The sequence below is a fragment of the Recurvomyces mirabilis genome, assembly GCF_035927965.1.
Source record: "Recurvomyces mirabilis strain CCFEE 5264 chromosome Unknown scaffold_25, whole genome shotgun sequence".
Lineage (NCBI taxonomy): Eukaryota > Fungi > Ascomycota > Dothideomycetes > Mycosphaerellales > Teratosphaeriaceae > Recurvomyces > Recurvomyces mirabilis.
In genome coordinates, this window is record NW_027041959.1 from 61,073 (window position 1) to 83,440 (window position 22,368).

General features: G+C 53.1%; 8 protein-coding genes across 8 annotated transcripts; 5 read left to right on the forward strand and 3 right to left on the reverse strand.

Moving 5' to 3' along the window:
* Nucleotides 1–220: 220 nt before the first annotated feature.
* On the reverse strand, nt 221–1,197 carry LTS14_008322 (uncharacterized protein; the record flags this gene model as incomplete). The annotated part of the gene is given in 2 exon segments (XM_064841010.1): nt 221–1,173; nt 1,185–1,197. 2 exon segments carry the CDS (start codon nt 1,195–1,197, stop codon nt 221–223), a joined length of 966 nt encoding a protein of 321 aa, XP_064691270.1.
* A 997-nt stretch (nt 1,198–2,194) lies between these two features.
* LTS14_008323 (uncharacterized protein) lies at nt 2,195–3,487 on the forward strand (the record flags this gene model as incomplete). Its single annotated transcript, XM_064841011.1, has 1 exon — nt 2,195–3,487. The coding sequence occupies one exon, from the start codon at nt 2,195–2,197 to the stop codon at nt 3,485–3,487; it is 1,293 nt and encodes a 430-aa protein (XP_064691271.1).
* Nucleotides 3,488–3,786: 299 nt separating this feature from the next.
* Nucleotides 3,787–5,683, forward strand: LTS14_008324 (uncharacterized protein; the record flags this gene model as incomplete). The annotated part of the gene is made up of 2 exons (XM_064841012.1): nt 3,787–4,395; nt 4,451–5,683. 2 exons carry the CDS (start codon nt 3,787–3,789, stop codon nt 5,681–5,683), a joined length of 1,842 nt encoding a protein of 613 aa, XP_064691272.1.
* Nucleotides 5,684–5,829: 146 nt separating this feature from the next.
* On the reverse strand, nt 5,830–8,986 carry LTS14_008325 (uncharacterized protein; the record flags this gene model as incomplete). Its single annotated transcript, XM_064841013.1, has 9 exons — nt 5,830–6,564; nt 6,617–7,140; nt 7,197–7,809; nt 7,864–7,893; nt 7,946–8,146; nt 8,199–8,442; nt 8,492–8,595; nt 8,649–8,751; nt 8,814–8,986. The coding sequence occupies 9 exons, from the start codon at nt 8,984–8,986 to the stop codon at nt 5,830–5,832; spliced, it is 2,727 nt and encodes a 908-aa protein (XP_064691273.1).
* Nucleotides 8,987–10,230: 1,244 nt separating this feature from the next.
* Nucleotides 10,231–12,310, forward strand: TMN2 (Transmembrane 9 superfamily member 2; the record flags this gene model as incomplete). The annotated part of the gene is made up of 3 exons (XM_064841014.1): nt 10,231–10,312; nt 10,381–12,183; nt 12,243–12,310. The coding sequence occupies 3 exons, from the start codon at nt 10,231–10,233 to the stop codon at nt 12,308–12,310; spliced, it is 1,953 nt and encodes a 650-aa protein (XP_064691274.1).
* Nucleotides 12,311–12,910: 600 nt separating this feature from the next.
* LTS14_008327 (uncharacterized protein) lies at nt 12,911–13,579 on the forward strand (the record flags this gene model as incomplete). The annotated part of the gene is made up of 2 exons (XM_064841015.1): nt 12,911–13,102; nt 13,166–13,579. The coding sequence occupies 2 exons, from the start codon at nt 12,911–12,913 to the stop codon at nt 13,577–13,579; spliced, it is 606 nt and encodes a 201-aa protein (XP_064691275.1).
* A 172-nt stretch (nt 13,580–13,751) lies between these two features.
* POL5 (DNA-directed DNA polymerase) lies at nt 13,752–16,780 on the reverse strand (the record flags this gene model as incomplete). Its single annotated transcript, XM_064841016.1, has 2 exons — nt 13,752–13,766; nt 13,832–16,780. The coding sequence occupies 2 exons, from the start codon at nt 16,778–16,780 to the stop codon at nt 13,752–13,754; spliced, it is 2,964 nt and encodes a 987-aa protein (XP_064691276.1).
* A 2,124-nt stretch (nt 16,781–18,904) lies between these two features.
* MIH1 (m-phase inducer phosphatase) lies at nt 18,905–20,806 on the forward strand (the record flags this gene model as incomplete). Its single annotated transcript, XM_064841017.1, has 4 exons — nt 18,905–19,158; nt 19,226–19,293; nt 19,345–19,609; nt 19,663–20,806. 4 exons carry the CDS (start codon nt 18,905–18,907, stop codon nt 20,804–20,806), a joined length of 1,731 nt encoding a protein of 576 aa, XP_064691277.1.
* Nucleotides 20,807–22,368: the final 1,562 nt, after the last annotated feature.

The window sequence follows — 22,368 nt, forward strand, 5'->3', positions numbered from 1 at the left end:
GCTGCAGGACACGGAAGTCGAGTAGAAGCAAGCGCAATGTTGAGAGTACTTTCTTGGATGAGGCTCAAAAGTGAGTTCACAAGCACACGAACAGCTGTCGCTTTCCCTAGCGGCCCCGATAAGGCTGATACGCACATGCAAGGCACGAGATGAAAGTGAAACATTAGTGTACGTGCACAATACCGTTATGCAAAGACATCTCGTTGCATCTAGATACATCTCAAGCAGCCCCGACAGCAGCCTTCTGTCTTTTCCAATCTGGAGCAGCCACGCTCAACAACCTGCATATGTCTTTTCGTCTCCTGCGGAAGTCGTCGTAGAGTCCTTTCCACACCTCCCTCTCCCTACATTGCAATCTCTCATGCAGCGCTGTGCAATTTGGTTGTACCTCAGCTAAACCCTCATATGGCCACATTATCCAGGGTTTGGGAAGAGGCCAGTCGGAGAAGTGCACCAATTTTGCTTCCTTCAGCACTTGGTCTGCATTCCATTCGTGTTTCAGCTCAGGCGGAGAGTTGATCGTTCCCAAATAGGCTTCGTGATGCTTTCGTCTGAACTCCGCGCTGAGTAGAGCGTAGTCGCGATGTGGCAGTACCATGGCGGAGGCTCCGAAGCGGTGGTTGAGCAGTTCCATATCGTACTGTCGCAGCCCAGATCTAGTCTGTTCGGATTCAATCCACCATGATCTTAGCGTCGCCAACATGCCTCTTAGCTCTGCTGGATTTGGCTCCAGTAGTACCATGAGGGAGGTCAATGGCCAAGATCCAGCTGGAGCATCGCTCCAATATGCCCGCGGCATTGCCACCGGCGTGCTTGGGAGAAGGAACAACTCGTCCAGATTGTCGAAGAGTGATATATCACTGTCCAGGTGCAGCACTCGGTCGTACCCGGTCAACTCGAAAGCACGTAACTTAGTGATCGAAGTGTCCCACGTACTCCCACCGCCACTGATGGCTCCAGAAGTGGTCTCGCCACGTTCATCCAGAAGTCGAACAGGCTTCAACGTGACGCCGTACTTCTTCTGAGCCATGCTTAAGAGCTGCGCACTCCTGTCATCGCCACCCTGAGCCACACTAGCCCACTGTGGATTATGTAGCAGGACCCGTTGTGCCTTCGAACCATGTCGATGCAGAGCCTCGAAGACCATAACGGCATTGCACAGATTATGCTCATCTGTGGCATACTGTACATAGGCATATTTCTTCCAATTCGTGCGAGTCAGGCTACGTGGCCAGCTGTACCAGAGCAGGCATATTAGAACAATCCCGAGAAGAGGCGACCATTTTCTTAATCCCCTAGGTGAGTAGAAGGTCCCGCTTGATGCGTTATTTGATCGATATATGGGCATTCCATAATCGTCTTCATCGTCTTTGTCAGTGTAGACATCGCTGGGCATAGTATGTATCGCTGGGATGAAATGTTGTCGTCGAGTGGCCATACCCGTGCAGAAGGAGCAGTTCTTAGGGTTGTGCTGTTACTTCAGCCGGTCGTGGTCTGTGCACACTGACGATCAAAGCCAGGCCTCGAGTATGCCAGATTAACCCTCACTTCTTGTTCCTTCCTTAGCATTTTCAGCCCTTCCATGCAAGGTCCCTATGTGAATATTGCGCCTCAGAGCTGCTGTGGCTCCGTGAGCACAAAAACAGAACACTGCAAGTATAAAGTCAGTTGGTGGTTTTGCAACGAGGTGTATTGGCTCATCAAGAACACTGCCCAATGATAATCTGACTGATAACTTCTATAGTAGCTGCTGAACCTTATGGACGGCTAGGACACAATTCAAAGTTTCCCGGGCTCGAGTCGTGCCTCCACGGGGTCACATCATCGTCACGCCTCATGTCGAACCCTACTCAGTGCTGTCGTTGCCCCTTCGAGCACCTACAGTATAGTGTTGCCTTGAGTTCCGCTGAGCCAGACGATGCCCTAGCCAGAAGTCGCGCAGGCAGGTAGCGCATACATATAACCAGCTCGCGGTGGCTTTGTCTCGCTATTATTGTCTGAACATCACACCACATTGCCATACTTCGTGTCAAGCCTACTTCCTTCATAGCACACCAGGTAGCTATGCTGTGTCCATCAAAGATCGTTCTGGCGTGTAGCGCTGTCTCTGCTGTGGTAAGCTGCTCACATGCTATTTCGGACTGTGCCCGTGCTAACCGCTCCCTCAGCTCGCTCAAACGAACACAAGCACAGCATGGCCCCATATTCGCCCACTGCTGCACCAATGTTCCAGCTCAGCTCCGACAGCCAGATGGCATTCTATCTCAAGCAAGTCATGGCGCTCTCCAACACCGGTGGTGCGAACAGTGCTCAGGTCTTGCGTATCGCCACTCAGTTGGTACCACACGACTTCGAGTCGACCTATAACGCCTTCTACGACATGGCAGAACGGGTCAATGCCATAGCTAGCAGCATTGACAGCGAGGTCGATCCTGTCGGTGCACGTGAGCACTACTTTCATGCTGCTACCTACTATAGAGGAAGCGTCTTCTTCTTGATAGGCAACCAATCCGACCGTCGACTCGCAAGTGTTTGGGATCAAGCTTTGACGGCCTTCAACAAAGCCAACGCGCTCCTGTCTATACCTGGTCAGCGTATAACGCTCAACACGCACAGCGATGATCTTGGCGATTACGAGATCGTGGGCATCTTCTACAAAGCAAAGTCGTCCCAACGCAAGCTCCCGACCATTATCGTCGTGGACGGCTACGATGCCTCTCAAGAACAGCTATATCACCAGACATGTACGGAGATTCTGAGCCGGGGCGTCAATTGTCTCCTGCTCAAAGGTCCTGGTCAGCCGACGGTCCTGAAAGACCAACACCTTGGATTCACACCAGAATGGTGGACAGCTACCAGTCCCGCAGTCGATTGGCTGTACGAGCGCCCCGACGTTGATTTGAAGCGTATTGCTTTACTGGGATTCTCGTACGGTGCCACGCTGGCACCCATCGCTGCCGCGCGAGACAACCGTTACTCTGCTGTGATCGCGCTCGATGGCCTGATCAACCTCCGCACAGCCATCGAGGATCAGTGGCCGGCCGAGCTTACGGCTCTTTACAATGCTGGAAATGCTACCGCCTTCGACGCCGTGGTCAAGTCGATTCAGCAGAATGCGACAAACCCAAGTAACTTACGCTGGGTCATTGATGAGTCCCTCTACGCCTTTCAGACGAACAGCCCATATGAGTGGTTTACCCGCATGAACAACATTACCATGAGTCCAGCTGTCGTCAGGAATCTGAGCATGCCGGTATTCGTCGCGAGAGGGGAGAACGATGATCTGGTAGGTAGTCAGGGGTTATTGGCTTACGATTCCCTGGTTGAGAACAGAGCCAACGGGCAGAATCTGACCATATTTCATCAATTCAATACTAGCCTTGGTGCAGGAGAGCATTGTTCTATAGGAGCAGACGCTGAGCTGTGGAGCACGCTCATGCAGTGGCTCAGTGGTGTCTGGGGCGGATACATATATGCTGGATGCTGAGGTATGGTGCGCTGCTCGGCATGAGCTGAGATCAACGCCTTGGAAGACAAGATATGCCGTCCATCATTAGCCATGCAGAGCATTCGGCATGGCACACTCGTTGTGCAGGATAGCCTAGATATAACAGCTCAGATTGAATCAAATTCATGTTCTTTTGTGCCCGGTACTATAGAATGACGTTTTACTCGGCAACTACCAAATTTCGGCTACAGTACACAATACCACATTGACATGACATTAATTGATGAGTTTTGATCATCGATCGTCCATGTCGCCTTGCCCAAGCACCGTCTCACAAGATGGAGGACACCAAGGACTACGACCTCAATGCTTCCATTGATCCCAAAGGCTTACGGCAAGGTCTGACGTCCTACGGCGATGCTCATTTCTCGCTTTTCCTTCGCAAGGTCTTCATCAAAGCTGCTGGCTACGGCGAGGACGCACTATCTCGACCCATCGTTGGCATCATCAACACTGGCTCAGGCTTCAACCCATGTCACGCCAACGTGCCCCAGCTGCTCGAAGCAGTAAAACGTGGGATTCATTTACAGGGTGGTCTGGCCATAGAATTTCCTACCATAAGTCTGCATGAATCATTTGCATCTCCGACCAGCATGTTCTTACGAAATCTCATGTCAATGGACACTGAGGAGATGATCAAAGCTCAACCCGCCGATGTGGTGGTGATGATTGGTGGTTGCGACAAGACTGTCCCTGCGCAGCTTATGGGAGGAATATCGGCCAACAAGCCGGTTCTACCTCTTGTAACTGGACCGATGATGCCGGGATCCTTCAAAGGAGAGCGGATCGGGGCTTGTACTGATTGTAGGAACAACTGGGCTGCGTACCGGGCTGGACAGCTTGACATGGAGGATATCATTGGCATCAACGAGGAGCTTGCGCCTACAGTGAGCTGCTCGTCGAGGGCTCCTGGACTCATGATTTGTACTGACATCATCGCAGGCAGGCACTTGTGGTGTCATGGGCACGGCGAGTACCATGGCGTGCATCACCGTGGCACTTGGCCTGATGCCCTTCGGCGGTGCAGCAGCTCCAGCAGTATCTTCAGCCAGGCTACGCGTCGCCGAACAGACTGGCGTGGATGCCGTGAAGGTCGCTGCCAACATTGAGGTAAGTAGACCACAAAGCATCCTTTCTCGTGAATCGTTCCTCAACGCAATGACCGTCTTGCAAGCTATCGGTGGCTCGACCAATGCGGTCGTACATCTTATGGCCATCATCAACCGTCATCCAAAAACAGCTGGCATGATCGACCTCAAGACATTCGACGAAGTGGGAAGGAAGACACCGCTTCTTGTTGACCTCAAGCCAAGTGGCGGCAATTACATGCATGACTTTCACAACGCCGGAGGCATGTTGGCTCTTCTCCATACTCTACGACCACTATTACACCTCGATGCCTTGACGATCACTGGCGAGACACTAGGACAAAGACTAGACGCCACACCCTTCAAGCCCTTCCCATACTCTAGCAAGCTCATTCGACCACTTTCGGATCCACTGTACCGAAGCTCGGCATTGGTGACTTTATACGGTAATCTCGCACCGGATGGTGCTATCCTAAAAGCAGCAGCATCGAAAGACCAGAATTTACTGGATTATGAAGGACCAGCCGTGGTGTTCGAAAACACAACAGATCTGGCCAAACGTATCGACAGCGATGATCTCGCCGTGACGAAGGACTCCGTGCTCGTGCTGAAAAGTATTGGGCCGATAGGGAATCCTGGCATGCCAGAAGCAGGTGTGATACCCATACCACGAAAGCTCAAGGGCGTCAGTGATATGCTACGATTGTCAGATGGAAGGATGTCTGGCACAGCAGGTGGGACGATAGTGCTACATATCTCACCCGAGTCAGGTATCGTGGACTCACCATTCGGCATCGTTCGAGATGGTGATTTGATACGTCTCAGCTTGTCAGAACGTAAGCTCGAGGTCAAGTTGAGTGACGAGGAGATAACCGAGAGGATCCGCACGCGAAGTGAGCAGCTCAAGGACAAGCACGTGGCAGTTCATGGCAAGCGCATTGTTGGCACAAGAAAACGTGGGTACCGAGGACTATACGAGTCGCATGTAAACCAAGCGCAAGATGGAGCCGACTTTGACTTTTTGACTGCCAAAGGCGAATCTGCATACGATGATACAACAGCGTCGCCTGAGATACCAGATAGCTGAGACGAGTGAGACGACAACGAGTGTAGAGCGAACTAGATTTACACCCTCCTACGTGGCTAGCGTGTCAATGAGAGAGACCGCCTGTGCAAACTCTTCTGTAGATAAGTGACCAGTCATGCTATGTCAAGGCCTCTTCTTGGCCTCGTCTACGGCTGTGGCTGTACTGGCACGGTGTAGTTATAGCTAGCCTGCTGCTTGACCAGCGAATCAATGGTCGTAGCTTGCCCAGTCAAAGTAAAGTTGAACGTCAACCTTGAGTCATAGTCGATCAACATCTCATAATCGCCAGGATAGATCACAAGATCACCGTCCGAGTTTGCTCGTGCAAGTGCGTTAAGGTTGAGAGTAAAATGCAGCTCTTCGGCAGCGCCAGAAGCCAAGCCGTGAAGACGAGCGTACGAGGCCAGCCACTTGTTCGGGTAGGGCGCGGGCCCTGCATTAGCGGTCTTGAGGAAGACGAGGCCGACGTAGTCTGAGCTCAGATCTCCGGCATTGCCGATCCAGGCTGAGATAGTCGTCCAGGGAGACGCATCGTTGGACTTCGTTGCGTTTGTGGAGCTGCCACCGTAGCCGTGGTAAGGTGGCGGAGAAGCACCAACGAGGCTGCCAATGCTGTAAGAACTCTTGGGCGGTGTGCACCAGGTGACCTCAAAGTCTGTGTAATGGAGTCCATATCCGAAGGGCAAGACAGGCTCTTGGTTGTACCACTGGTACGTGCGACCTGGAGAGGAGTTACTGGGCCGGAGATCTGGATCGAAAAGGCTGACCTCGTTGATGTAGTTGGCAGGGTATTGCGTTGTAGTAAGTCGACCGGCGATGGGTACCTTCGCAACGAGGACGTCGATGAGAGCATAGCCACCATCTTGTCCTGGATAGCCGCCCTACATGTAATCAGTGTGCCGTCAATGGTACTGCACGGTGTATGCTACTCACCCAAACCAACGAGTTGACCTTGGTGTTGTTGAGCAGAGCACTGTCGTCAACCTGACCACCACCAAACTGGACAACGACAAGTGGCTTGCCGAGGGCCGAAAGCTGTTGCACGAGGTCGAGCTGGTTACCAGGCCACGAAATGGTGGAACGATCGTGACCTTCCGACTCGATGCTGACATCGATACCGCCCAGGTAGATGATCACATCGGCACCCTGTGCGGCAGCCAGCGCGGCTGCAAAGCCTGTCGAGTTGGTGGAGTTGATGGCAGTACCCTGAGCGTAGACCACATTGGCCCATTGAGCTTTCGCTGCCGTCAGAGGACCGTTTAGGTATGGCGCAACACCTTGATAGTTGCCTTGCATCTGAGTGGTCGCGTTCGCCCAGGGTCCGACCATGGCCACGGAGCCGTAGGATGTCTTGAGCGGCAAGGTACCATCGTTCTTGAGAAGCGTCATGCCCTCCCATGCTGCTTGATAGGCAGTCGCTTGGGCAGCCGGGGTGCTTACGTCCGCGAAAGAGAGACCTACGATAATACATTAATATCAAGATTTTCTTGACAGTCCACTCGTCTACACTCACCATCGTATTCTGGCTGGCCGTCGAAGTAGCCAACAGTGAAGAGAGCATTGTACAGTCTCGTCAGCGACTTATCCATCTGAGCCACCGTCGTCCAATTGTTCGCCACCGATATGTTGAGCTGCAGATAGCTAGAGCCACAATTGGTATCAGTGCCGGCGTTCAGCGCGACAGCAGCAGCAGCAGCCTCGCTGGAAGTGAAGTTATGCGGCTGCCAGATATTCTGGACGGCGGCACAGTCGGAGGTGACATAGCGATAGGGCTCGGTGAAACCCCACTCATCCCTCAGTACGTCCTGAAGGAGATACTCGCTGGCACAGGCAGGAACACCGTCGACCGCATTGTAGCTGCACATGATCGACCCGACGTTGACGTCTCGTACACAGGTCTTGAAGGGCTTCAGGTAGTACTCGCCAAGATCCTGTTGAGTGGGATCGTAGTTCTGTCCATTACGGTTGGTCTCGACGTCGTATACGGCGTAGTGCTTGCAGGTGGCGATGATCTGCTTGTAGTCGGTGTTCTGGAGTCCTCCTTGTAGACCAGGGATGAGGTTGGAGACGTAGCTTTGGGCATGGAAGGAGTCCTCAGTAGGAACTTCGAGTCCGCGTCCCCATCGCTGGAGATGTTGTTAGCACATTACCGCCATTCCACCAATCCGAGATATGCTTACAGGGTCAAGGAAGGTGTTGATGTTTGGCGTCTAGCAAAGGGTGTCAGTCACAACGGTACGTTTAGAATTGAGGTAAGCATACCCAGAAGTCGTAACCGGACTGAGCGTAGTTGGCGAACGCACGAGCTTCTTTGCCAACAACAGATGCAACGCTGTAGATCAACGGATCGTCGAAGGCTGCACCCATAAGGATAGGTGTGGGGAAGGAAGTGGCGTAAGAGAAGTTCGATCCATTAGGACTGTTGAAGGTAACTCCCGGACTGGAAGCTACTCCATGCAGAGCCTACTGGAAGTCAGTACATGCATGGTCTTTGTTCATGCGTCGCCGTCCTCACCTCAGACCACCACTCGTAAGGAGGCAGGCCAAGTCTGTCAACACCAGCGGCGGAGTCGACGAGGTTGTCGGCCTTCTCTCGAACAGTGAGCTGTGACAGTAGGGCAGCAATACGCTCGCTTTGAGTAAGAGAGGTATCGCAGGCTTTGTTGGCGCAGAAAGGATTGGTCTGGCAGACTGGTGATCGCTTCGATTCGACCGGAGGCGGGTTGGGGTTGGGATTGTTGATCTCATATATGTTCATCCTGGTTGTGTCAGCCAAGCCATCAATCCGTGTGGTTATTTAGAACGTACACATATGTCCCTCCGCACACTTGAGCTGGATTTCCAGGACAGACATAGGTGCAATTGCTTTCGCTGAGCTTCTGAGCTACGGGATTAATGGCCGTACCGCAGAACTGGAGAAAGAGTTAGAAAGCGGTGACGGCTTCAAATCGATCATTAATCTTACGCATTGGGTCGTATACTCGACTGCACTGATATTGTAGCCACGGTATCCACAAGCGTTGGCACAGACTTGTGGGTCGTTCTGGGCAATATTGATCTGAGGTCCACTGCGCAACGAGATCAGACATTATCGTAGCTCGAACGAGGCATTGCTAGTTCATGATCTTACTTGAGCGTCCTGACAGTGTCGTCGGTCCAGCAGCCCAGATACGTGGTCGAGGCATTAAAGGTGTTGGCCGCATTAATACCTGTGCACACGAAGCTGTCGTTCTGAGCGAGGGCTGAGGGAAGGGTCACGAGCGACAGACCGCATAGGGTCGTCAGAGAAGTGAAAGATCGCATCCTGACCACAAGCAAGTCTTTGGGTGCCTGGCTTGGTGGATCTGGATCTGACTGGCACACATCACAAACTTATACACTGCCGCCATGGTCACGGTTATGACGGCACAGTTGTGTTTTAGCCAGAGAGTAGCAGAAGCTGGCGGTGCTGTTCCTGACATCGCTGTCCAACCCCTCTCACATCGTATCGAAATTGGAGGAGGGGGGGATTGTTTGAGTGAAGATCTACTCGACCTACATGGTATAGCCAGGAACAGAGTATGCAGTATGCATGATTGTGTTTTGCCTGAATGTTAGAGGCTCTGCTAACCCGAGGAGTGAGGTGCTATGAGCTTGAGGTGGTCCTCTAGCGTTGCATTGGTGCCTTGGATCTGTAGAGTGCAGCTGATGGTATGCGGGGTAGCCTAAGTGGTTACCAACCAGGTACGATTGAAGCTCACCACGGCATGAATTTTCAATAATGTGGCGGGCATGACGACCGATGCAGCTGTGTAGGCTGTTACGAGATCCGTCGTCAGCACTACTGTTTGTTTGCATGGCCAGATTCAGAGCTTCAAGGGAGCCTTGATGTATGATGACGGTACATATTATCGAGCGGGTAAAGGATGCAGCGACCAGACGTCGAAGTATCGGAGGCCCGAGAGACACGTGAAAACTGTCGTTCTTGTTGACGATCTGGTCTATGCAGGAGTTCCTGCTCAGCTTTGAAACGAGAGATGATAACCCCGGTCTTTGCCCAGCTTAAGTTTGGATGGTCCACCAGTCCTGGGAATGCAGCTCGATGGCCAGAGGTGTGACTTGTTGACCTGGTGCGCTACGAGTGCTACATTCTTCAAGGTCCTTGTATGACAGTGACGGTGCCTTCGTGCCCTGGTGTTCATTGATATATCATTATCCTCGGAAACGTCAGGTAGGGTATTGATCACGATGTCGTTCATGGCCCCGCAAATCGCAAGAGCAAGCCATAGCGGTCTCGAGATCTCGATGTCGTTGACCGTCGTGGCTCGAAGGCGTTCCGATAAGGACCGCAAGGCATGATATCGGTGCCACGTGATTGTGAACAAAGAGCTTGCGCGTTCGGTCATTCGATCCGTGCGCCTTCCCGCGTCAAACAAGCTTTCAAGCGCAAGTCTAATAGCTATACCATCTCTTGGCACTGTCGCATCGTGGAGAGAGCAACCTTCCTGATAGAGAAGGCACACCGGCTCAACACTAGCTACCATTGTACACAAGTGGCGTGCAGCACGATGCTGCGACTCGCTCAACTTCCTTCTGGCCTAGCCTTCCTCGTGCTCTCATCGCAGCTGGCCTCTGCCTTCTACCTCCCTGGTAAGCAATCAGGCAGAAGCTATTTGATCTATCAAATCCGCTTCGTCTCGTACTAACAACGCCTTCAGGTCTAACACCAACCAACTACAAACTCGGCGACCTTGTGCCCCTAACAGTCAACCACCTCACTCCCTCCCCCTCCCAGCGTGACAGCCAAGTCCACAGCGTCTACAGCTTCGACTACTACCACAATGCCTTCCACTTCTGCCCACCCCCGGGCGGCCCCAAACCGCAATCTGAGTCCCTCGGCTCCATCCTCTTCGGCGACCGGATCCAAACCTCACCCTTCCAACTCAAAATGGGTGTTGATGAGCCCGGGTGTCGTGCAGTCTGTACCGAGGAAGCAGAGGTGCAATTCGAACCCCGAGATGCCAAGTTCGTGAATCGCAGGATCTGGCAGGGATACAATCTGAATTGGTTGGCTGATGGGCTACCGGCGGGTCAACCGTATCTGGATCCCAACACTCAGACCGAGTTCTACCAGCCTGGGTTTGCGCTAGGGAGGGTGGTGGATGAGGTGCCGCGGCTGCATAATCACTATAACATCTACGTTGATTATCACCAGGTGCGGAAGGGGCAATTCAGGGTTGTAGGGATACTAGTGGAGCCGGAGTCTTTAGGGGAGTCGAAGAGGGTTGGGACAGAGGAGGACATGACGGCCGATTGTGGAAACAGGGATGTACCGAGAGTGCTGGAGGAGCGAGGGACGACGAGCGTGACGTGGACGTATAGTGTGAAATGGCGGGAATCCAAGACGTCGTTTGCGACACGGTGGGATAAATATCTACACGTCTACGACCCGAAGATCCACTGGTTCTCGCTCATCAACAGCGCGGTGATCTTCATGTTCTTGATCGGCATGGTCAGCACCGTCCTCATCCGCACCCTACGAAAAGACATCAAACGCTACAACCGGCTTGACCAACTCGGTCTGGACGACCTAAGCGGCGATAACGTCGAGGACGGCGTGGTCGAAGACAGCGGCTGGAAACTCGTGCACGGCGACGTCTTTCGCCCGCCTAAACACAGCCTCGCGCTCTCCGTGCTCGTGGGCAACGGCGCTCAACTCTTCAGCATGGCCGGGTGCACCATCGCCTTCGCCGTCGTCGGCTTCCTCTCCCCCAGCAACCGCGGCAGTCTCGCAACAGTAATGATAATGTTGTACACCTTCTTCGGCTTCATAGGCGGGTACATCAGCTCGCGCGTCTACAAGTCCTTCTCCGGCGGCTCGAAATGGAAACAACTCTTCATCCTCACCCCGGCCGCCCTACCTGCCCTCGTCTTCTCCGTCTTCTTCCTCCTCAACCTCTTCGTCTGGGCCCGAGGTAGTTCCGGAGCAGTACCCTTCACGACAATGCTGGTCGTAATCGGCCTCTGGTTCGTCATCACCGTGCCCCTCAGCCTCGTGGGCTCCTGGCTCGGCTTCAAGCAACCCGCCCTCGACCCCCCCGTCCGCACGAACCAGATCCCGCGCCAGATACCTCCCGCTAGTGGCTACCTCCGCACAGTACCCAGTATGCTCCTCGTCGGCGTCTTACCCTTCGGCGCCATCTTTGTGGAACTCTACTTCATCATGAATTCACTTTGGAGTAGCCGGATCTACTACATGTTCGGCTTCCTATTCCTGAGTTTCGGACTCCTGGTCGTCACCTCCGCGGCGGTCACGATCCTCATGATATATTTTTTGCTATGCGCGGAGAACTATCATTGGCAGTGGAGGGCTTTTGCCAGTAGTGGGGCCAGCGCGGGATACGTGTTCGCGTATAGTTTGCTGTATTGGGCGCGGATGTTGAGTTTTAGCAGTTTTACAGGGGGCTTGTTGTATTTAGGGTATTCGCTCATGTTGAGCTTCTTGTGGTTTGTCATGAGTGGTGAGTGTTTTATGCTTCTTCTTCTACGATTAGGACTTGTTGCTAACGGGATTGAACAGGCACGATCGGTTTCTTTGCATGCTGGGTCTTTGTGCATAGGATATATGGCTCGATCAAGATCGACTGATGTGCCCTTGTACGAGCGATGTAGCATTTGTACTCACGTCTACTATCAACGCCACAGCCGTCTTCATCGTCCTCTAGGAACACCTTGGCATATTCAAGAGACAGCGCTATGGACTACGATATTGGCCGCAAAGGTAGCCATTGCCGCCACAGCCACGTGACTATGGCGCAACGAGATCCAGATCGTCAGCCTCAAAAGTGATGACGATGACGTGGGGATGATTGAAATTGCGGGGCAATATTTGGCCTCTTCAATGATCATAACACTTGAGTCTTAACCATTTCTCCTGCCACCAGCTCTGACACCTACGCAATTGGAAGAACGCTCTGGTAAGTACACCTCAATCAACATTATCTCCGGCTGCAGCTACCTCGTCTTTCACACTTGTCCCTGCAGAAAATCGTCTCGCTTCTCCCTTCCACCACCATGCAAGCAGCCCCGCTTCGAGCCACCCAAACCTTCCGGCAATCATTGTGTAGAGGTACTCCGAGAAGAACCATCACGCTCACCTCATCCTCTTTTCACAACAGCATACCCCATAACACAACCCCAAGCAAACCACCACAACAACACCGTTCATACCACGCCACCACCACCAGAATGTCTTTCAGCAACACCGACACCGGCTCCAAGACCGCCGACCCTTACACGGCCAAGAACAAGCAGGAGCCGTCATTGAAGGAGAAGGTGGAAGACTTGCAGGCGTTTGTGGACAAGACCAAGTTCTGCTTGATGACTACGCAGACTTCGGATGGGCTCTTGGCGAGCAGGTGTATGGCCATGGCTGCTAAGGTGAGACTACCCTCAACAACCATCACATGACTTTCTCGACACAGCTCCTAACAGAATTCACAGGAGGACAACGTCGACTTCATCTTCCACGCCAACTCGGAATCTGGCAAGACCGACGATCTCAGCGCCCACTCCCAAGTCAACCTCGGCTTCCTCAACAACACCGGCGAATGGGCCAGCATCAGCGGCAAAGCCACGGTAGAGACCGACCGCGAAAAGGTCCGCAAGTACTACTCCCAGCACCTCAAAGCCTGGATGGGCGACTTGGGCGACGGCAAGCACGATGGTGGACCCGAAGACCCCCGCATCGTCGTCATCAAGGTCAAGAGCGAAACGGCGCAGTATGCTACGGCCCGTGGTACGGCCATCGGAAGCGCGATTGAGATGGCGAAGGGCGTAATCACGGGCGAGGCGCCGCAGGTCAACAAGCTGCGTCATTTGAGCGAGCAGGAGTTGCAGCAGGCTCGTAGCTCGTAAGGAGCTGTATGGCGAGGTGTAGAGTCTTTTCGCGGCACGAAGGAGCTTACTAGATAGCTGAAGAAGAGCTTCTGCATTCCCACCAGGAGTGGAACGTTGAACCATACACTCTCTGATGGAACAGATGTGTTAAGTGCATGATGATCGCTAGCTCGATGATTTGTTCTTCTTCCTATTCGGATGCTACCTGGCTTGCAACATGGTCAAGAACCAACTACTCCACTGCGTAAACACAATCCCCTGCACCCTCACCTTCGAGTCCCTCAAACACTCCATCTGCAACTTGAGGTACATCTCCCCGATCATCTGGTAATTCTCCACGTCCATCGCCACCAACACTTTAGCCAAGAAGAGGCTCGAGCGGCTACAGACCGTACCTTGTAGTTTCGAGCCACCAAGCTTTATCTCCTCATGCACAGCCGCCAGAACCTCGAAGCAGGCTGCCGTATCATCTGGTCTCGGCAAAGATTTATGCTTCGTACAGGCATCAAAGTACTGTGTCAGAACCGCATAAGCCTTCTCCTGCGTCGGCTTCCTACTACTCGTCCTCACGAGCATCGTAAGCGGCAATATGAGGTCAAGGGCCAACACGTCCCCATATTGACTCTTGACATATATGGAGAGCAGATCCAGAACACGGTTCTTGAAATTGATCATGTTCTCCTTGGCTCCTTTATTGTCCTGTCTCTGTGCATCGACTTTCTTCTGTTCGCGAAAGACGTTGGTCAGGGGCTCCTCGAATGCCATCATTTGATCGTCGTCGAGGTCCGAGTCGTCTGATCCCGAGTCGTTGCCATTGGCAGCGGCAGAGCCGAGTGCGAGAGCCAGTTTGCGGTCGAATTCTGTTTCTTCGTCTTCGTCTTCTGCGGAAAGTTCGGCGTCTTCACTGGTGTCGGAAGAGCTATCTGACTCATCAGATTCGTCGTCTTCATCCAAGGCGGAGCCCGTGGCGCCGTTTGCGAGTTCATCATCTTTTACTCCATTTACCAATACCGCGCCGTTTACGAGCTCGACGTCCGACATATCCTCTATATCAACAGCCTCAGCATCGTCTTCCTCATCTTCACTGACAGCTCCATCCTCGTTATCGTCCTCCTCCCCATCCTGCTTGAACAGCTCCTGCTGCCCACTAAGACTCTCCTTCTGTTGCAGAATGTCGACAAGAGATTGTAGACTCTCAGCAGTCATGTCTTTGGCAAAGACAGTAAATACCTGCTCAGATAGCTTTCGTAGAAGCCTAGAAGGCTTGGCCAGGAAGCTCAGCAGCAGCTCAATCAGACCAGTCGAGGCCTCTTCGCCTTCTTGCCAGACCTCATAGCTCGCCTGCAGATCGTTTAGAGCCTCTGCACTATCTGGTTCTCCGTTATATACCTGCAGCATGGAAAGTCCAAAAAGGATGTCGAAAGCAGACGCTGCCGCCACAGGGTCCGGTGTAGAGCTGCCCTTCAACAATTGTTTTCTGGCCTTTCCAGCTGTTTTCAGTGCTTGCAGAGATGGCTTGTCCAGAGGTGCATCTGTTGTCTTCTGGGAGGCAGCCAAAGCGGTCAAAACAGCAGAGAAGATGGTGCTTAGCTTCTGCGATGGCAAGACAAGCAACGACGCTAGAGATGAGGTCAACCTTGAGCGAAAGGTCGTGCGGGTAGTCTCGGATATGCATGTCGACTTTTGATAGCCTGCCTCCACGAACACGCGCAAAGCGTGTTCTAGCCATGGCACTACTTCACTACCGTCATCGGTGGAGGCTTCCGTCGTAGCGGGTTGCTGTCCTGTTCTGCGTCCTCTGATCATATTCAACAATAAGTCGGCGCATACTCTTTGACGACTATTTAGAGAGCTCTGGTCCTTGATCGTCCTATCGAAGATGCTTTCGTGTAATAGGTTGACGATACTGTCCAACCCGTCGACGTCCGCTTGCTGCATCAAAGTTTCTACTGTCTTGGTTCTGGTCTGCTGGTCAAATGCACCATTACGCAATAGTTGCTGGAGCAAGATGAAACTGGTGGTAGGCTGTGACTTACCTCGCCTACTGATGGTATCAAGCACCTGCTTAGCCGCATCGTACAGGTAGCGTGTATTCTCCGCTCTATGTGCAACGATGGTACGCATGACTGCTTCGTCCATCACACTGCCGATGTACGCTTCGGGAGCATCGGACACAGCTAGAGAGGCAATTTGCAGACCCAGCGCTTTTCGCTCATCTGACGATGCTTTTGCAAGCAAGCCGCCTGCTACCACGTCTTGCCAGAATCGAGTGAAGTCACTCTGATCATTGCGCCGATACAGATGGTCGAGGACACGATGCCAGGCAGGTGTTGGTCGAGACTGGCGGGTTCCAGAGCCGGACTTCTTGGCCGCCACGATATCTTCACCACCGAAGCTCGTGCCGCTGATCATCATTCTCTTCAGCTTCGCCCGTTCGTCGGATGACAATGGATCTTTCTTCGACCATACACCTTTTGGTAAGGTCTCCTCCCAATGCTCTGCAATGAGGACCCATAACGCAACACCTTCAGCAGTCTCCAGCAGCTTTGCTTCTTGCAGTGCATCCACCAACGCTTGCACTCGCGCAGTCTTCAGCTTGCTGCCTTCACTACTCAGATACTCGTAGAGCATTGCGCCACACTCGGAACGCAGCCAGTCTTTCTCAGCCGCGAGCCTCGTGACTGCGGACAGGAATGTCCTCCAATGTGTTTCAGTCACATCCTTGCGCAAACCGGCATCGCTCTGCAAGATAGACTGAAAGGCGAAGCGTCGTCCGAGCAGGCAATCCCGACTCTGTTGTCCGCTAGCCTTCAAGTCCGGCTGCGTGAGCTCGATACATCGAGCAGTCAACGATGTGAGGTCAACCGGAGTTGGAGCTCCAGCGGATGCTCTGTCGAGAGCCAGTCGCACAACCTCAGACAGCGCCACCGAGAAACCCAGTCTGGCAGCTTTGTTACTACTGCATAAGCCTTTGATAAGTCTCTCCAGCACTCTCGTAATGAGCTCGTCTTGTTGCGACGATGTCGACTTGATCGTCTCCAGTAATTCAATGGCGGCTTGAAGTCGAAGCTTGGAGTCGTGCTCAGCCAGCTCGCCATAGATCTTGGCGAGTTTCGCATCTGTTTTGCTAAACTCCAGTCGACGTTTGCGACTCGGATGCACATCATCGATCTCTCCAGCGACATCGTCCTGCGCGCGAGAGCGCTTGAGACCTGGCATGATCGCGATTCCGTGTAATTGTCAATCTGGATTTGTGTTCAAGATAATTTTATGGAGACTTTGAAGATTTGCACGCGAGCCTCATGCACGGGTGTATCCGCTTACCTCCGAACACCCATACGAATAAGTCCTTGATCACGGTCGAGCATGATTCTCTATATGATGCGCCATGTTTCGAGTGCGTAGACATGACAGTATCTTCATGAGATACAAAAAGCGGAATGGAGGAGGAAGAATTCTAGGAAGAGTTATTCCCGGCTCCGTCACGTGCGACCGCGATTAACGAAATTCACGGCTAACCCAAGAATGGTTGGCTTTATTTACTGCACGTCCTCCGACGGTTTCCGACGCGTTTGGGGGACAGTGCAACCAATCCTGTAATAATGGCACAGCCCCTCACATTGCACAAGCAGGGAGAAACCCTGGTGAGAAAGCGGCGCCTCTTCCGATAAACTCTCGAGAAGAAAGGCGCTTCGAAGTGTCGAGAGTCGAGGCATCGGCGGTGGAGTGGCCGCTGTAGCCGTAGACGGGCGAGGCAATTGCCATTTTGTGCTTGGCCTGCGTACAGATGTCTCAGCTGCTCCATAGTTCTAATCCACCGAGCGGACAATGTGGCGCAAGGCGTGCCCGAGACGTTCACCTCTTCGCTGTGTTTGTTGTCGACGAAAGATAAGAGCAAAGAAGTTCTTCAACCTTGCAAAAACTCGAGACGGAAAGTTGGCGGTGCAACGACTTATACTTACACCTCTTCTGTCAAGTATAGTGATAAAGACTAACATATCATACCTAACGTTGAAAGTGCCGTGGACATCAACGTTGAGCGCGGGATCGATAAATGGACAGAAGCATACCACGCGAGAGCCTTGTCGTCTCGGCAGAGGCTGAGGCATGAGAGTTATCATGGTGAGGCGTTTCACGGGCCAGGTGCTCGCAACGGCGGGCCCAATCTGAACAGCGCGTAAACTGGACGAATTAGATTTTGTTACGAGGACTCGGCCTTGACCGTAGGAAGATCATATCGCCGTGGCAGCATTGGCGAATGACAGCGCGAGAAGCAAGGCTGAATCGCCGTTTTCTTGCTTTAAGCTCTTATGACGACAGAAGGAACGAGGACGTTTGGGGAAGGCGGCGTGAACATCTTGATCGGATTTGGTATTTGCCATCGGCAGCGCTCTCAGAATGGGCTGTGCATTGGAGTGTTGTTGATGTGGGATCTCCTGCATGGTGGGAGGACAATCTATACCAGACTCGAGAACTACGCGAAAGAGCTGTACCTTGCAGTAAGCAAACTGACGGAGGGGAAGCCGCCCAATTGGGCGGACCAACCCACTGTATTTACCTCCGTAGTAGTGTCACGTTTGCCACAGATCCGTGCAGGAGTGGCAATTGCACGTTGATGATCCACCGTATTACTGGGATCCGTCGACGAGACGAGGTGTCGCACCTTGGAATCCCGCTTCTTCCATCCTCACCTATGTCGATGATTGCTCGTTTCCTAGTGTAACGCAGCGGAGCATTATCAGCGAGCCCACTCATTCGTCGTTGCAACCGCTGTTTAGGCGCGTTAATCTGGTCTGGTCAGGTCAGCATCTGAGCGCTGGTTTCGTTTCCCATTCCCGTAGCCGAGCCAGAAAAGTGCGGGCGGGACGACCATGCACCCTGCAGCTGCAGCTAATGGTTGCACAGCTACATCCCTAGCAACCAGCGGCCCTTTTCAATCAGCTCTTCCTGCTGCGCACTGCACCTGAACCTTCCTTTGGCATCGTCGACGGGCAGTCGTCTGCCATCTCCTCGACTTGTGCTTGCTGGAGCTGCACTAATCACGGCACGCAACCCTGCCGGCCCCTCGTTTGGAGAGTCATTCGCTTGAACTCATACGAACCAGCCCGACAGCAGTTCAGGAACTCCAGCACACAGTACCACTCCCGACGACACTTCCTGGGATATATCTGGCAGCAACAGCACCGAATACACCAGCATCAACTACATCACACACCATTGGCATTAGCAGTCTGTCAACTGGTTCGTAATACACGCCTTGATCCTCGAAACTCGACTCCAGCCGCAAACAACCGTCTACCCCGAGTCCAGGATACCACAGCAGCACAAGAGATATTATACAGCATGGAGTTCTCATCCCCACTGGCGGCAATGCGTCCGCAAAATGTACCGAATTGGAACCATCGAGACATCCCCATGTCTCGATCCATGTACTCGGGCTATCAGACACACGGACCGAACACCTTCAACTTCAAAGACATGAGCATGTTTGCACACAAGCCGGCACAGAAGGATTATTTTACTATCCGGCCTGCACGCTCCTCGCCAACATCGAGTCTGACAGCCGATCTGGACGCCAACTTCCATATCGACAAGAGGTATTTTACTATTCCACATTCCTCGCTTCATGCGGTCCAGAATCTCGCGTGCTCACTATTGTACTAGTCCACAAGCTCCGACTCCACGTAGGTCGCTCTTCACGACCGACCTGTTCAAGCCTCGCGACGATGCTAGTAAGTGCTTGAGACAATGCCTTCCAAGACACTTACTAACTGCGAGGAAAGTGCTCGTACAGACACCACCGATCGAGGTTGACAGCGTGATTACACCGCCCATCCCTTCCTCCTCGCCGGGTCTGGCAGACATGATGGAACTCTCGCCCCTACCTCACAAGGCACCGTACTTCATGGCTCAGGTCACGCTTCCCTCGCCTTCGTCAGAGGAGACTCCTGACGGCGAAGGCACGGTTTCAGCAGACCTGCTTTCCCCACCACTGGAATCTTTCCCAGTACTGCAGCCGCAAGTACCGATGTACCTGGCGCCGCCGGAGTAAGATCTTGCAGAGTAATCGAGATCTACCGATATGCTGACATCGCTGCCAGACGCAAACGTCCAGTGACAAGACCTTCGTTGACCCGTCGAGCACAATACCATTCCAGTGCACCCATACCACAGAGACCATTCTCAGCGGAGACATCCCTGCCACCCTTTCGCTTTGGTAGTGTCACTAACAATGGCATCTCCTGCGCCTCGACCCCAAGCCTGCTAGGCAAGTTCACAGACTCGCCTGTTGAGGACATGAGCACATCGAGTACACCTACAATGCCGCCGCCTCCGAGACGACCCTCGTTGGGTGCTTCCAGTCGTACCACCGGCTCGCCTATTGGAGGACACGTCCGAAAACCATCAGCTGGCCGAGCGTCGTCCTTCGTGCGCCCACAACGCAAAGTGATGCGACGATCGCTCAGCATGTTCCAGCACCCGGACGATGTCATGAAGGAAGAGCAGGACGCTTTCGAGGGCTCGCCCGGCCTGGCATCGGTCATGGATATTGATCAAGCCGAGCCGCAGCTGAAGCTGCCCAACTTCACATCAGAGAACGAGCCGGATGGTCTGCCTCGCATCTCACAAGAGTGCATGGTGGATATCCTTGAAGGCAAGTACCGAGATCAGTACACCACTATCAAGGTCATCGACTGCAGATTCGAGTACGAGTATACGGGTGGCCATATCGATGGCGCTATCAACTTCAACGACAAGCAAGCCCTGACCCACGAGCTCTTCGACGCACCGTGCGCTGCATCTACTCTGCTCCTCTTCCACTGCGAGTACTCCGTCCATCGTGCTCCTCTAACGGCCAAACACATCCGCGGCCACGACCGCAATGTCAACGCTACCAACTATCCGCGTCTCACATATCCTGAGATGTACATCCTCGACGGCGGCTACAGCAAGTTCTTCCAAGGCCACCGCTCAAAATGCTTCCCCCAGAACTATGTCGAGATGAACGATCAGCGTCACGAGCAGGATTGCGAGCGTGGCATGGCCAAGGTCAAGTCACGGGCGAAATTGATCCGTGCTCAGACCTTCGCCTTCGGACAGAATGATATGGATGCTATGGACGACTCGCCTACTGCACAGGGCCGGACGACTATGCCTCCACGAGCGTTCAGCTCCTTTCAGACGGGTATCACGCTTAGCGACGGCATTGGACAGAGCTTCGCTAGGCGCATGGCTTCATGTTAGTCAGCCATACAACCACCTTGACCATACTGCCCTCTTTTACTTCGAATTCTCAGCACTTTGGCGAGGCGTTATCGGGTTGCTTGGCTTCTGGGGCAAGCAAAAGCACAATCTGCGGCGTTCTAGCGAGCCAGCCCTTTCCCAGCTATCTCAGCACAGGCGCAAATTGCAATCATACTGGGTGGATGTCCTGGTACATGGCGTTGGCGCACATCTTCCGTCTAGACCCGGACGAAATGGATCAGGGTTGATCCTCTTTCCTTACATCGACTTCTATCGACCAGCGAGCCTGTCTCTCAGGCAGGCTACCGCGGCTTTTACGTTTCCGATCAAGAGACCATTGAATTCCACGCCCCCTTTTCATGCATTATCATCAACCGAATCGAACGGATTCACATTCTCCACCACAACGATCACCACAACACACAACATCAATGTTCACCACGCCTTTCGTATCATTCATCCACCACAAGCACCACGAGCACAACCAAACACGAGCATCAGCATCCATGGCACCACCCCATCAACCATCATGCCATGCACAACATGAAAGAAAGGCTATTTCACAACCATGTCCTCCTTACCAAGTCAACAACAAACACACCACATACCACGCTATATCACCGCCTTCCATGATCACTACTACTTGGGTCCCTCCTCAAAACGATACTGTATTACTGTCACTCCTGGGCACTTGCTTAAGAAGAATGTACAATTACCTCTCTGGAGAAGCAGGCCAGCTTAGAAAGCCAGACTAGAGAATGTACGATTATTGGGAGCGAGTGAGGGAGAGGGGGAGATGAGAGGCTGGTGGAGGTGCAAGGTAGTGTGTAGTGTGTAGTGTGTAGTGTGTAGTGTGTAGTGTGTAGTGTGTAGTGTGTCTTGTCTTTGTTACATCAAACCTCTATCTCCATTTCTTCACCCTCCTCTGCTCATTTGGTGTCCTCCTGCTTACGGTCGTTCTCCAGCGTTCAGTGCTTGCCTTGAAGTAAGGGCTAGTGTCGTGCCTGCTCACATACTACACGAGTGAACCGAGACTGCTGCCCTCAGACACATCATGAGAGCTTTCCTCACTCTACGCTTATGGCTCCCCCTCCCAAACCATACCATACTCATGCTCCTGGCCTTCGAGACGAACCGATCAACACAACATCTTCAGACATCCATACATCACCCTCCCTTGCGCATCCCCAACCATGCAGCAGCCAAACTCGCTCACCCACCTCCCCCCACCAGAACTTCCCCTCCCTAATCTTCACCCACGTCCTCTCATCCCCCCTTTCCCCTCCGACATATCAAACCAAGCGACAGCGACAGTCTTTCCGCAAAACAACACCACTTTCACCTCCCCGCTCCTCACAAGCAGATTCCTTCCACAAGGAGGTCAGGAATCTACTCTACGACCCTCAACACCTTCAAACTCACCCCCGAGGAACCTGGCCCGGTTTCCCGGTCCGGTGGATTTTGCGAGGATACGGGAAAAATCTGGATCGTTAGGTCGGTGGGAGGTCGCGACTGACGCGCCGTGCACCTGCGGTTTGAGGGGGCTCTGGGGGCGAAAGATC